Source organism: Heterodontus francisci, chromosome 12 (genome assembly GCF_036365525.1).
Source record: "Heterodontus francisci isolate sHetFra1 chromosome 12, sHetFra1.hap1, whole genome shotgun sequence".
NCBI classification, from domain to species: Eukaryota; Metazoa; Chordata; class Chondrichthyes; order Heterodontiformes; family Heterodontidae; genus Heterodontus; species Heterodontus francisci.
In genome coordinates this window covers 48,679,924-48,694,616 of record NC_090382.1, presented here as the reverse complement: position 1 = coordinate 48,694,616, position 14,693 = coordinate 48,679,924, and the positions used below count along the sequence as shown (strand labels likewise).

The window sequence follows — 14,693 nt, the reverse complement described above, 5'->3', positions numbered from 1 at the left end:
TAGCACTGTCGACGACATCTTCCATCACTTTGCTGATTATCGAGAGTAGACCGATAGGGTGGTAACTGGCCAGGTTGGATTTGTCCTGTTTTTTGCTCACAGTACATACCTGGGCAATTTTCCACATTGCCAGGTAGATGCCAGTGTTGTAGCTGTACTGGAACAGCTTGACTAGGGGCGCGGCTAGTTCTGGAGCTTAAGTCTTCAGTACTATTGCCGGAATGTTTTCAGGGCCCATAGCCTTTGCAGTATCCAGTGCCTTCAGCAGTTCTCTTGATATCACGTGGAGTGCATCGGATAGGCTGATGCTGGAGAGCTCAGGAGGAGGCCAAGATGGATCATCCACTTCTGGCTGAAGATGGTCGCAAATGCTTCAGCCTCATCTTTTGCACTGATGTGCTGGGCTTCCCCATCGTTGAGGATGGGGATATTTGTGGAGCCTCCTCCTCCAATTAGTTGTTTAATTGTCCACCACCATTCACAACTGGATGTGGCAGGACTGCAGAGCTTAGATCTGATCCGTTGGTTGTAGGATTGCTTAGCCCTGTCTATCACATGCTGCTTCTGCTCATCGGCATGCAAATAGTCCTGTGTTGTAGCTTTACCAGGCTGACACCTTATTTTTAGGTATGCCTGGTGCTGCTCCTGGCATGCCCTCCTGCACTCTTCAATAAACCAAGGTTGGTCCCCTGGCGATGGTAATGGCAGAATGGGGGATATGCCGGGCCATGAGGTTACAGCTTGTGCTTGAATACAATTCTACAGCTGCTGATGGCCCACAGTGCCACATGGATGTCCAGTTTCGAGTTGCTAAATCTGTTCGAAGTCTATCCCATTTAGCACAGTGGTGGTGTCACACAACATGATGGAGGATATCCTCAACGTGAAGACGGGACTTCATCTGCACAAGGATAGTGCGGTGGTGACTCCTACCAATACTGTCATGGACAGATGCATCTGCAACAGGTAGATTAGTGAGGACAAGGTTAAGTAGGTTTTTCCCTCTTTAGTTCCCTCACCACCTGCCGCGGACCCAGTCTAGCAGCTATGTCCTTTCGGATTCGGCCAGCTCGGTCAGCAGTAGTGCTACCGAGCCACTCTTGGTGATGGACATTGAAGTCCCCCACCCAGAGTACATTCTGTGCTCTTGATACCCTCAGTGCTTCTTCCAATTTCTGTTCATCATGGAGAAGCACTGATTCATCTGCTGAAGGGGGATGGTAGGTGGTAATCAGCAGGAGGTTTCCTTGCCCATGTTTAACCTGATGCCATGAGACTTATTGGGGCCCAGAGTCAATATTGAGGACTTCCAAGTACAACTCCCTCCTGACTGTATACCACTGTGCTGCCACCTGTGTGAGTCTGTCCTGCCTGTGGGACAGGACATACCCAGGGATGGTGATGGTGGTGTCTGGGACATTGTAAGCTATGATTCCATAAGTACGACTGTCAGGCTGTTGCTTAACCAGCCTGTGGGACAGCTCTCCCAATTTTGGCACAAGCCCCCAGATGTTAGTTAGGACGTCTTTGCAGTGTCGACAGAGTCCGTCCAGTTTCATTCCTTTTCTTAGACTTTGTAGCAGTTTGATACAACTGAGTGGCTTGCTAGGCCATTTCAGAGGGCATTTTAAGAGGCAACCATATTGCTGTGGGTCTGGAGTCACATGAGGGCCAGACCATGTAACGACGGCAGATTACCTTCCCTAAAGGACATTAGTGAAACAGATGGGTTTTTATAACAATTGACAATGGTTTAATGGTCACCATTAGACTAGCCTTTTAATTCCAGATTAATTGAATTCAAATTTCACTATTCTGTCGAGGTGGGATTCGAACCCAAGTCCCCTGGGCCTCAGGGTTACTAGTCCAGTGACATTACCACTACACCATTGCCTCCCCATTTAAAGTGTCAAATTTAAAACTAAAACTTTTATTTTTCCTTTCTATCTCTTTTTCTCTCTCTCAATCCAATCTTCCTTTCCCTCTCTTCACTTCTCTTTTTGTATCTGATTTGACATTGAATTTACCCACCCTAAATTACACTTCCTTCTTAGCCCTAATGCTGTTTATTTCAATCTCATTGGTTAAGGTGATACGCAGCTTGCCCTGTTCACTCGGCTCCCACATTTCTTGTTTCCCTCCTGCGCATTTATCAGCTCACACTTTCAGCAACTAGTCATGCAAAATATTAAAATCCTAACCCAGCAAGGAAAAGTCTAACTCATAGCAGATGGTATTAGGTGCTCTGTTGCAGCAAATTATGGCCCATTGTCATTAAGTCTGGAAAATTAAATTGCATATTCAAGTATAATCAATTTGTTAGATCTGAGTATATCTATTCAGAATTGAGAGACATTCAAATTCTTCCAAATAATTAGCAAAAAAAAACAAGCAAATGGATTATATTTTGCTAATTTACTGATACTTTTCCAAATGCTCCAAGATTTTAGAGGGATTTTTTGTTAAAGTCAAAATCACCAACTTTCAAGGCAATACTTCAACAATTTGCCAGGGGTTCACACTAACACTGGTCTATTGGACTGATAATAATGTTGAATGTTATTGGTGGAAGAGAACATTCAGAAGCTAACACATGCAGATTGAATTTTGATCTTCCAAATTCATAAAGCTTTCTTGTGTTTTCTCTTTTACAAATTATCTGCAGTGAGATTAAAAGCATTGTTTTCATTCCTATAATGTGCCAAGAGAGGGTGTCGAGGAGGTTTACTAGAATGATATCAGGGATAAGGGACTTTATTGGAGAGAGCATGAGAAATAAGAGCGGGAGTAGACCATACAGCCCCTCGAGCCTGCTCCTCCATTCAATACGATACTGGCTGATCTTCAGTCTCAATTTCATTTTCCTGCCTGCTCCCTATATCCCTGGACTCCCTGAGAGAAAAAAATATCTATCTCAGCCTTGAATATACTCAACATTGGAGAATCCGCAATCCTCGGGGTACAGAATTCCAAAGATTCACAACCCTCTGAATTAACAAATTTCTCCTCATCTCAGTCCTAAATGATCAACCCTTTATCCTGAGACTGTGTCTTCGTGCTCTAGATATCCCAGCCAGAAGAAACAGCCTCTCCGTGTCTACGCTGTCAAGCCCATTCTGAATCTTGTGTGTTTCAATGAGATCACCTCTCATTCTTCTGAACACCAGAGAGTATAGTCCCAATTTACTCAGCTTATCAGAGGACAACTCTCTCATCCCAGGGACCAAATCTAGTGAACCTTCATTGTACCGCCTCTAAGGCAAGTATATCCTTCATTAGATATGGAGACCCAAACTGCACACAGTACTCCAGGTATGGAAACACCAAAGCCGTATACAATTGTAGCAAGACTTTCTTATTCTAATATTCCCATCCTCCTGCAATAAGGCCAACATGTCATTTTCCTTCCTAATTACTTGTTGTACCTGCATGCTAACTTTGTGTTCCTTAATAAGAGTACACCCAAGTCTCTGAGCATCAACATTTAAAACTTTTATGCCTTTTAAAAAACATTCTGCTTTTCTAATCATACTACCAGTGAATAACCTCACACTTCCCCACATTATACTCCATCTACAACCTTGTTGCCCACTTACTTAACCTGTCTGTATCTCTTTGCAGCCTCTGTATCCTCCTCACTGCTTATATTCCCACCTAACTTTGTATCATCAGCAAACCTGGATACATCACTCTCGGTCTTGTCATCTAAACCATTAATATAGATTATAAATAGCTGAGGCCCTAGCACTGAGCCTTGGAGCACTCCACTAGCTGCTAACTTGAAAATGCCCCATTTATTCCTCCATCCTTGTTAATATATTACTCCCAACTTCATGTGCCCTTACCTTGCATATTAACTTTTGTGTGGCACTTTATCGAATGCCTTTCGGAAATCCAAGTATCTACTGGTTCCCCATTATATACCCTACTAGTTACATCCTCAAAAAACTCTTAATAAATTTGTCAAATATAATTTCCCTTTTGTAAAACCAACTCTATCTGATCAAATTATGATTTTCCAAGTGCACAGTTAAGACTTCCTTAATAATAGATTCCAGTATTGTCCCATTGACTGATGTCAGACTAACTGGTCTGTAGTTCCCTTTTTTTCTCCCTCCCTCCTTTCTTGAATAGCAGAGTTACGTTTACTAACTTCCAATCTGCTGGACCCATTGTAGAATCGAGGGAATTTTGGAAAATCATAACCAGTGAACCCATTATCTCTGCAGCTAACCTTTTTAGGATCTTAGGATGTAGGCCATCAGGTCTGAGGATTTGTTGGCTTTTAGTCCCTTAAGTTTCTCCAATACATTTTCTCTACTAATATGAATTCCTTTAAGGTCCTCATTCTTAATAGCCCCTTGGTTACGCTTTATTTCTGGTACATAACTTGTGTCTTCAACTGTGAAGACAGACACAAAATATTTGTTCAATATCTCTGCCATTTCCTCATTCCCCATGATAATTTCTCCAGTCTCTGTTTCTAAGGGACAAACGTTTACTTTAGCTGTTCTTTTTATATACTTGTAAAAACTCTTACAACTCGTCTTTATATTCCTGGCTAATTTACTCATTCAATTTTTTTCCATTTTTAACAATATTTGGTCTCCCTTTGCTGGTTTCTAAAACTCTGAATTCTCAGGCTTGCTACTATTATTTGCAACATCATAAGCCTCTTTTAATCTAACACTATCCTTAACCTCCCGTATAAGTTATGGAAGGATCCCTCTCACTGAATTTTTTTAAAAAAAGATACGTACTTTTGTTGAAAAATGTGAATAATTTCTTTAAATGTTTCCCATTGTTTATTTACCGCCATACCTTCTAGCTTATTTCCCCAATCAACCTTAGCCAGCTCTCCCTTCGTAACTATGTAATTGGTTTTGTTTAAGTTTGAGATTCTTGTTTTGGACGCAAACATGTTGCTCTCAAACATAATATGGAATTCAATTGTATTATGATAATTTTTTCCCCATGGGATCTTTTGCCATGAGATTACTACTTAACCTGCCTCATTGCACAATACTGATCTAAAATAGCTTTATCCCTAGTTGGTTCCACAATGTTTGTTCTAGGTAGCTGCTGCAAAAGCATTTTACAAACTCATCTTCCAGACTACCATTGCCAATTTGATTTGTTCAGTTTATATGAAGACTGAAGTCCCCCACAATTATTACATTGCCTTAGTTGTAAGCTCCAATTATTTCTTCCTTAATGCTCTGTCCAATGGTATAACTACTGTTAGGGGGTCCATAATCTACTCCCACCAGCATTTTCTAACCCTCGTTATTCTTAATCTTCTGAGCAAGATCCTTTCTTACTACCAGTCCTTATGCCATCCTTTATTATCAGGCCTTTATTTCATCCTTTTCCATTTTTCCTGTCATTACAAAATTTTAAGTACCCTTGGTATATTTACTTCCCAATCTTAGTCACCTTGCAAGCATATCTCTGTATGGTGATTAGAATAAATCCATTTATCTCTATTTGCGCTGCTTGTTTGTTTATCATGTTAAGAATTCTTTCGCATTCAGATAAAGATCCTTTAGTTTTATATTATAAAAATATTTTTGACTGTCCAACTCGGTCCTTTCCTGTCCCATTCTGCTTGTCTTTACCCAAGTCGCTACACTGCTCTATAGCCTTGACCTCTCTCTTTAGATTTCTAAATTTCCTTTCACCTAACCCCCTCAACAACACCCCCCACCCCACTTTAGTTTAAAGTCCTATTCACTGTCCTAATTATATGATTCATCAGGACGCTGATCGAGCCAGTTTAAGTGGAAACCATCCCAATGGAACAGCTCTCTTTTTCCCCAGTACTGGTGCCAGTATCCAATCAATTGAAACTCCTCCTTCCAATTCTCATTCCTCATTGAACCACATGTTTAATTCTCTAATCTGCTTGACCCTATGCCAATTTGCACATGGCTCAGGTAGTAATCCAGAGATTATTACCTTTGAGGTTCTGCTTATTAATTTAGGATCTAGTTCCTTAAACTCCCTCCACAGAACCTCATTTTTAGTTCTACCTATGTCTTTAGTTCCTACATGGACGACAACAACTGGATCATCCCTCTCCCAATCCAAGTTCTTCTCCAGCCTCAAGGAGATATCCCGAACCCTGGCATCAGGCAGGCAACACAAACTTCGGAACTCCTAGTCTTGGCTGCAGAGAGCAGTATCTATTTCCCCTGACTATGCAATCCCCAACACATTCCTTTTTATGCCCCTCACTTGAATGTACCATTGTGCCAATATCAGTTTGCCCATTCTCCTTGCAGTCCTTGTTCTCATGCACATAGACAGCAAGTGCTTCGGACCTGTTGAACAAAGACAAGGGCCAAGGCTCCTCCATCACTACATTGTGGATTCTCATTCCTGCCTAACTTGCAGTCACACCCTCATGTCCCTGACCATTAACCACCTCTAAAGTACAATTTATCCTAAAAAGGTGTGACTGCCTCCCAGAACCTAGAGAAACAACAATTTCAGAGCATAACTGGCCTTTTCTAAATTTTTTATTTTTTTTTGGAATTATTTTATTTTATTTTTTAACCATGTGCCTGTCTTAGTTTTTCATGTTGTGCTTTTTCACAGAGCTGCTCATTATTCTGCCATTAACACTCTCTCTGGACTAATGTTTTGTCTTTTACCATAACCATTAACATGCTCTTTGCCTTTGTCCCGTGACATCTTTGTTATTTAATCTTTCCTACCCTGGGCCCTATCATTTACCTTCCTTTTTGTTCTCTTCCCCACCATCACCCGTCCACTCTCCCTTCACTTGCTTAAAACCCAACACTTTTCTAAGCTTTGATAAAAGCTCACAAACAACAAAGAACAATGAACAGTACAGCACAGGAACAGGCCATTCGGCCCTCCAAGCCTGCGCCGATCTTGATGCCTGCCGAAACTAACACCTTCTGCACTTCCGGGGCCCATATCCCTCTATTCCCTTCCTATTCATATATTTGTCAAGACCTGAAACGTTAACTCTGCTCTTCTCTCCTCACAGATGCTGCCTGACCTGCTGAGTATTGCCAGCACTTACTGTTTTTATTATTCTAGAGAAACTGGGATTGTTTCCTTCAATCAGCGCAGATTAGCAGGAGATTTAATAGACCTGTTCAAAATTATGAATGAGTTAGATCGTGCAAATAAGGAGAAACGGTTTCCACTAGCATGAGGGTCAGTAACCAGAAGGCAAAAGTGTTAGATAACTGACAAAAGAACCAGAGGGAACATTAGGAGATTTTGCTTTATAGGCAGCGAGTTAATGATGAACTGAATGCATTGACTGAAAGGCTGGTGGAAGCAGATTCAATAGTAACTTTCAAAAGGAAATTGGATATATGCTTGAAAAGGTAAAACAAAAGTGCTGGGCTACTGGGAAAGAATAAGGGAGTGGGACTAATTGGATAGCCCTCTCAAAGAGCTGGCAGAGACACAATGGGTTCAATGGCCTCCTTTTGAGCTATATTTTTCTATGATTCTATGCGACAAATCTAAGTTCCCCTAAATTTCAGGCTCTGGTGCAAGTGTTCAATTTCTTTTTGCTGTAGCTTTCAAACTATAGGATGCAGAAAGTCACTATAATTAAGTATCTACCTTCAATTTAATAGATAAAATATTAATTTGCACACCATCAACTGGAAATACTTTCCAAGCTAGAATCACTGCTACACATTACTATACAAATATTCTATCCTTTCCTGGTATTCCAATTTCATGTTTTGCAAATTAGTTTTATTTGTGAAAAATAAGTTTTCCAGTTATTGTTATGAAACATCAATTTAATTAATCTATTGGTGACATATACTGTCCACTGTAAAATAATTATACATTCAACTATGTTTGCTTTTGTTTCTCCTATGAATCCACAGGTGATTTGAGTACTATAGAAATTAAGATTTTAGATTTGCAAATTAAATTTTGTTGCTTTTACATTAAGCCAAGATTAAAATAAGCTGACAGGATAAGGATAAGTTCATTTTAAATTCTTGCACCATTTTAATATGGATACTGAACCCCTAAATCAGGCAGAGTTAATTTTTTTCCTTGGTATAGCAATACAAGACAAATGTGCTGCAGTCTTTAGCATTTATGCTGGATAATTATATAAAGATGAGTCAGTCAATATGGCAAAGTCGGCATTTCAAGCACAATCTTTTAACGTTCCACATTTTTGTAATGCATTAGGACATTAAGTGCAAAAGTCGATCCCCAGCAATAAATGCACACTTTCACTGTATACATGAAAAAAGAAATTGAATGCTGTATGTAAAGATATGCTGCGTTGTGACTTTGAGCTAGAAATGGAATGACATTTCTAAGAAATTGCATCTGATAAAGTTTAGATTAGGTAGAAGCAAATATTCTGAAATACCAGAAATTTTACAGTGCTCTCCTTTGATTGACTTGTACTTAACTCATTTACTATCGATTGTACCCAATCTAGTAAGGCTAGGTTTTATATCAAAATTACTGGTCTGAGGTTAGACTGGCTTTGCATTCTTCGTATTGCCTAGCTTTGAATCAAGCATTCAAGACCGGGAGAGTACTCTGCACATGTGCACTTATATGCATTTGGAGACCTCCAATACCAGATAGTAAACTTTACATATAAGACATGGGGTGGGGCATCACCTCTACAAACTTAGAGGCTGTCCAGAAGGATCAAAGGATGGCTCTGGGCATTTCTTTAAACCAGATTTGATATAAAACCAGAAATATAGCCCATGATTTATCAAGCCCCAGGAATCAGAGGTAGCTTTTCCTCATGTTTGCTTTTGCTGGTATGATATTTCCATAGTTAAGGAACCAACATTCAAACATCTCCAACTGAGGTATCCTTATCCTCAATCTTGTTCCAAACTAGATATTCATCCATTTTTAAAAAATAAAGTACTGTTAATTGATATGGTACCAACAGCTTTTACTGGGGATCTGCCCATGTCTGGTGTAGGGTTGGGGCAATCCTTCCAGTCTCAAAATCTTGCCTGAGGCTTGCTAATTTTAAATACCTGCTGTTTAGTTATCACAGTTAACTAACTTGTTTCTGATGGCATTTTGTTGCTATCTTATTTATTGACAATACAACCTACTTTTTTCTCTCAAAGGGTTTTATCCTTGCAAAGAAAAGAGGAGCTCAGCCTACAAATGTGTGCATTTTTCCCAATGTTTGAAAAAAAATTAAAAAGTTATAAAAGTGATAAAATTACAGCACATCAGAAATATATCAACAAATTAAAAAGAAAACATGCTATAATATTTCAAAACTTTGCTATACTATACCGATAATCATGTATTATCTTTCTGGCATTCTCCAACTGGGCATTTGATAGAAGAATGTTCCTGGGGTCAGTAACTGTGAAGAAATGTTTTGCTCTCCCAATAAAAGTACCCTGATCCCATCGAGGCTCTTTGGTATTGATGTTCAATGACACTTCTCCAGTCATTTTATACTCTCTACAAGGCAAACAACAAACATACAACATGGGTATGGTGACATACTGGCTATGTTACTGGACTAATGGTTGTGGCGACACAGATTCAAATCCCACGAGGGTAGCTGGGGAATTTAAATTCCGTAAAATAAATTTTAAAATATCTAGAATAAAAAGCAAATATCAGTAATGACGACCGTGAAACCCATCTGGCCAATATCCTTTGGGGAAGAAAAGCTTACCTGGTCTGGCCAATGTTATTCCAGACGCACAGCCATGTGGTTGGCTTTTAACTGCCCTCTGAAATGGTCCAGCAAACCACTCAAATGTATCCAACAGTTACAAAAAAAAAATGGACCAACTGGCATCGACCTAGGTACAAGACACAACAAAGGCACAACCAGTCCAGTCAATCCTGCAACCCATCCTCACTAATATCTGGGTACATGTGCCAAAATTGGGAGAGCTATCCCACAGACTAATCAAGCAATAGCCTGATATAGTCATACTCACGGCATCATACTTTTCAGCCAATGTCCCAAACTCCTCCATCACTGGCAGGACAGACTCACCAGAGGTAGTGAACAGTGGTATACAGTCCAGAGGATGTTCTCGACACTGACACTGGACCCCATGACATCTTATGGCATCATGGACAAAGAAACCTCCTGCTGATTGCCACTTACTGCCCTCCCTCGGCTGACAAATCAGTACTCCTCCATGTTGAACACCACTTGGAAGAAATATTGAGGACACACAATGCACTCTGGGTCAGGCCCTTCAATATCCATCAAGAGTGCTCAGTTGCACCACTAATGACCAGGCTAGCTGAGTTCTGAAGGACATAGCTGCCAGACTGGGCTTGCAGCAAGTTGTGGGCAAATAGGCAAAATTCTTTCACTTCTGTGCCCTGCCATTTCAAGCTTCGAAACAGCGGGACCATTACAGTGGGTTCCTCCGGAGTCCGTTGAGGCGGATTGCAACTTCTGGGTTTCTACATAAGCGAGATCACTGGAGGTTACAGTGCTGATGCAGCCTTCAGTAGTGGAGAACGTCTCAGTGCTCATTGCTATTGGGAAAGGAAAACTGGGGCCATGGGGTACAGGTTCTGGGCACCGCATCTTAGAAAGGTAACATTCACCTTGGAAGGAATGCAGCGCAGATTCACCAGAATGTTACCAAGGCTGCAAGTGTTAAATTATGAAGACATTGCATAAGCTAGGTTTATATGACTTAGCATATAGAAGGTTAAGAACATAAGAACACAAGAAATAGGAACAGGAGTGGGTCTGTCAACCCTTTGTGCCTGCTTTGCCATTTAATACAATCACGGTTGATCTTCTACTTCAACTTCACCTTCCCAAACTATTGTCATATCCCTTCATTCCCTTAGTAACCAAAATTCTATTGATCTCTGACTTGAAGATATTGAATGACTCAGCATCTACAGTCCTCTGGGTACAGAACTCCCAAGATCCACAACCTTTTCAATGAAGAAGTTTCCCATCTCAGTCCTAAATGGGCGATCACCTTATACTGAGATTGTGACCCCTAGTTCTAGACTCTCCAGCCAGGGGATCATCTTCCTTGCACCTACCCCATCAAGCTGATAAAGAATTTTGTGTGTTTCAATGAGATCACCTCTCATTCTTCTAAATCTAGGGAGGAGAGGCCTAGTCTACTAAATCTCTCCTCATAGGACAATCCCTCCATCCCAGGAAACAGCTTTGGTTCAGTTGGTAGCACTCTTGCCTCTGAGTCACAAGGTTGTGAGTTCATGTCCCATTCCAGGACTTGAGCACAAAATCAAAACTGACATTCCAGTGCAATAATGAGAGGCTGCTGTACAGTCAGAGGTGCTGCCTTTTGGATAAGATGTTAAATCAAGGTTCCATCTGCTCTCTCTCAGGTGGATGTAAAAGATCCCACAACATTATTTTGTGTAGAAGTAGAGGAATTATTCAGTGTCCTGGCCAATATTTATCCCTCAACCACCATCACAAAAGAGATTATTTGGTCATAATCACATTGCTGTTTGTGGAAGCGTGCAAATTGGCTGCTGCATTTCCTACATTTCAACAGTGACTGTACTGCATTGGCTGTAAAGCTTTGGGACATCCAGTGGTCATGAAAGGCACCTGAAGTACTGTAACCTGCAAGGCTATGGACCAGGTGCTGGAAGGTGGGACTAGATTGGGCGGCTGGTATTTTTGGTCAGCACGGACACAATGGGCTGAATGGCCTCCTTCTGTGCCATAATTTTTCTATGCTTCTATGGCACTATATTAATGCAAGTCTTCCTTTCTTTTGCTGCACTCCCTCCAAGGCTAGTATATCATTCCTTAGGTAAGGAGACCAAAACTGTACGGGTGTGGTCTCACCAAGGCCCTACAGAATTGCAGTAAGACTTCTTCTCTCTTATACTCCAATCCCTTTGTAATAAAGGCTAACATACTATTTACTTTCCTAATTGCTTGCTATACCTACTTGTTAACTTTGTGATTCATGAACTAGAACACTCAGGTCCCTCTGAATACCAACATTTTCCATTCTCTCACCATTTAAAAGACATGTTGCTTTTCTATTTTTCCTTCCAAAGTGGATAACTTCACACTTCCCCACATTATATTCCATCTGCCATGTTCTTGCCCACTCACTTAACTTGTCTATATCTCTTTGCGTCCTCCTCACGGCTTACTTTCCCACCTAACTTTGCATTGTCAGCTAACTTGGATACAGTATACTCTGTCCCCTCATCTAAGACATTATACAGATTGTAAATAGCTGACTCCCAAGCACTGACCCTTGCGGTACTCCGCTAGTTACAGCCCGTTTATTCGTATTCTCCCTTTTCTGTCTTTTAACCAATGCTCAATCCATGCTAATATATTACCCCCAATCCCAACAGCCTTATTTTTCTGTAATAGTCTCTTGTGTGGCACCTTATTGAATGCTTTTTGAAAATCCAAAAACACTACATCCACTGGTGCCTCTTTACTCACCCTAAGTTACATCCTCAATGTGTTCAAACAGGTTTGTCAAACACAATTTCCCTTTCATAAATCGGAGTTGACTTTGCCTTATTATGATTCTCTAAGTGCTCTGTTACTATGTCTCTAATAGATTCTGGCATTTTCCTACCATTGACGACGTCAGGCTAACTGGACTATAGTTCCCCTGTTTTCTCTTTCACTCCTTTCTTGAATAGTGGGGTTAAGTTTGCTACCTTCCAATCCGTGCGGCTGTTCTCATTAAAAACCATAGGATGTAGGCCATCAGGTCGGAGATTTGTTGACTTTTAGTCCCATTATTTTCTCCAGTAATATTTCTTTATAGACAATAGAATCTCAGAATGGTTAAGCACAGGAGGCAGCCATTCAGCCAGTTATGTCTGTGCCAGCTCTCTGCAACAGCAATTCACCTAGTCCCACTCCCGCGCCTTTTTCCTGCAGCCCTGCAAATGTCTTCTCTTCAGATAATTATTCAATTCTCTTTTGAAGGCCTCGATTGAATTTGCCTCCAGCACACTCTCAGGCCGTGCATTCTAGATCCTAGCCACTCGCTGTATAAAAAAGTTTTTCCTCATGTTGCCATTGCTTCTTTTGCCAATCACCTTAAATTGGCATTCTCTGGTGATAGCTACTTTCACCAATGGGAACAATTTCTTCCTATCTACTTTGTCCAGACTCCTCATAATTTTGCTAATATCCCCAAGTACCTCATTTACAATAGACCCTTGGGCAGTGAATTTTACGCTGCTCCAGTGGTGTGGGGGCAGCGTAAAATTGAGCGGCAGGCTCCGGGAGGCCTACACACCCCGATTCCGCCTCCGGACAAGTTTACAGAGGTCAGGCAGGGGGTGGGAAATGGCCCGCCGCCGAGGCCAATCAAGACCATTAAGTGGCCACTTAAGGGCCTTCGCCCACCTCCACGGGTATTTTACCCATGGCAAGCGGGTGTGCTGGGGACGTGAAAGGCCACCCAGCGATAGCTGCCGGCCTTTCCGCGCCCTGGGGGCGGGGTGGGGGGGGTGATGGCAGTCGAGCACTGGGTGCCCGATCAAGGGCCGCCCCCGCTTCCCAATCCACCCCCGGCATCCAAGACACCCCCCCCTTCCCTCAAACTACCACCCTAGCCTCACCAGGGCATGACCGATTCCCCTGGTGAGGCAATCCAAGCTTACCCACTCTCCTGGGTCCATGGCGTCGGCTGGGCTGCCGTCCCAGCAGTGGCCACCGCTCCCGGTGGCGCTGCTGAGACTAAGAGCTGCCAGCCCGCTGATGGCCGGCAGCTCAGAGGCGGGACCTCCTCCCTCAAGTGGGTGGAAGTCCTGCCTCGGGCCAATTAAAGCCTGGGGATCCGTAAAATACAAGACGGATCCCCAGGCTGGGCGGAAGCGGGTTCGTCAGCGACATTTACGTCGGAGTCTGACTCCCGTCTGCCCACTGTAAAATTCCAGCCTTGGTTCCCCACTATTTCTGCAATTTTTTTTGTGTCTTCTACTGTGAAGACAGATATAAAGTATTTGTTTAATGCCTCTGCCATTTCATTATTCCCCATTATAAATTCTCTTGTCTCTGCCTGTAGGGACCCACATTTATGTTTTGGGATAAGGAACAATTCAATTGAGGTTTTTAAGAGTTTAAAAGGATATGATAAGGAAGATAGAGACATTTTTTCTGTGGTGAGGGAGTCTAAAACAAGGTGACCTAACCTTAATATCAGAGCTAGGCCATTCAGGAAATAAGTTAGGAAACACTTCTTCACACAAAAGGTGGTAGAAGTACAGTACTCTCGCTTCCAATAATCAATTAATAATTTTAAATTTGAAATGGATAGAGATTTACTAGCCAAGAGTATGAAGGGATGCAGCGTCAAGGTAGGTGGATGGAGTTTTTGTTATTCTTTCATGGGATGTGGGCAAAGCTGGCAAGACCAGCATTTGTTGCCCATCCCTAATTGCCCTTAAACTGAGCAGCTTGCTGGGCCATTTCAGAGGACAGTTAGGAGTCAACCACATTGCTGTGGGTCTGGAGTCACATGTAGGCCAGATCAGGTGAGGACAGATTTCCTTCCCTAAAGGACATAGATGATAGTTTTATGGCAGCTTTCAATTCCAGATATTTAGGATACAGATGATCTCACTGAATGATGGAACAGGGTTGAGGGGCTGAATAGCCCACTCTTGATACTCTGTTCTCTTCATAGAGAACTGTTATTTTCACTTTGGTCTTCTAAATCCTA

At 41.8% G+C, this 14,693-nt stretch overlaps 1 protein-coding gene across 1 annotated transcript in view; it reads right to left on the bottom strand.

Moving 5' to 3' along the window:
* Positions 1–14,693, bottom strand: part of LOC137375848 (sideroflexin-1) — a 69,281-nt gene that overhangs the window by 33,430 nt on the left and 21,158 nt on the right. The window contains exon 2 of the mRNA XM_068043394.1: positions 9,298–9,471. Coding sequence (XP_067899495.1) covers positions 9,298–9,461 — 164 coding nt within the window. The 5' untranslated portion in view covers positions 9,462–9,471. The remainder of the gene's footprint in view (positions 1–9,297; positions 9,472–14,693) is intronic.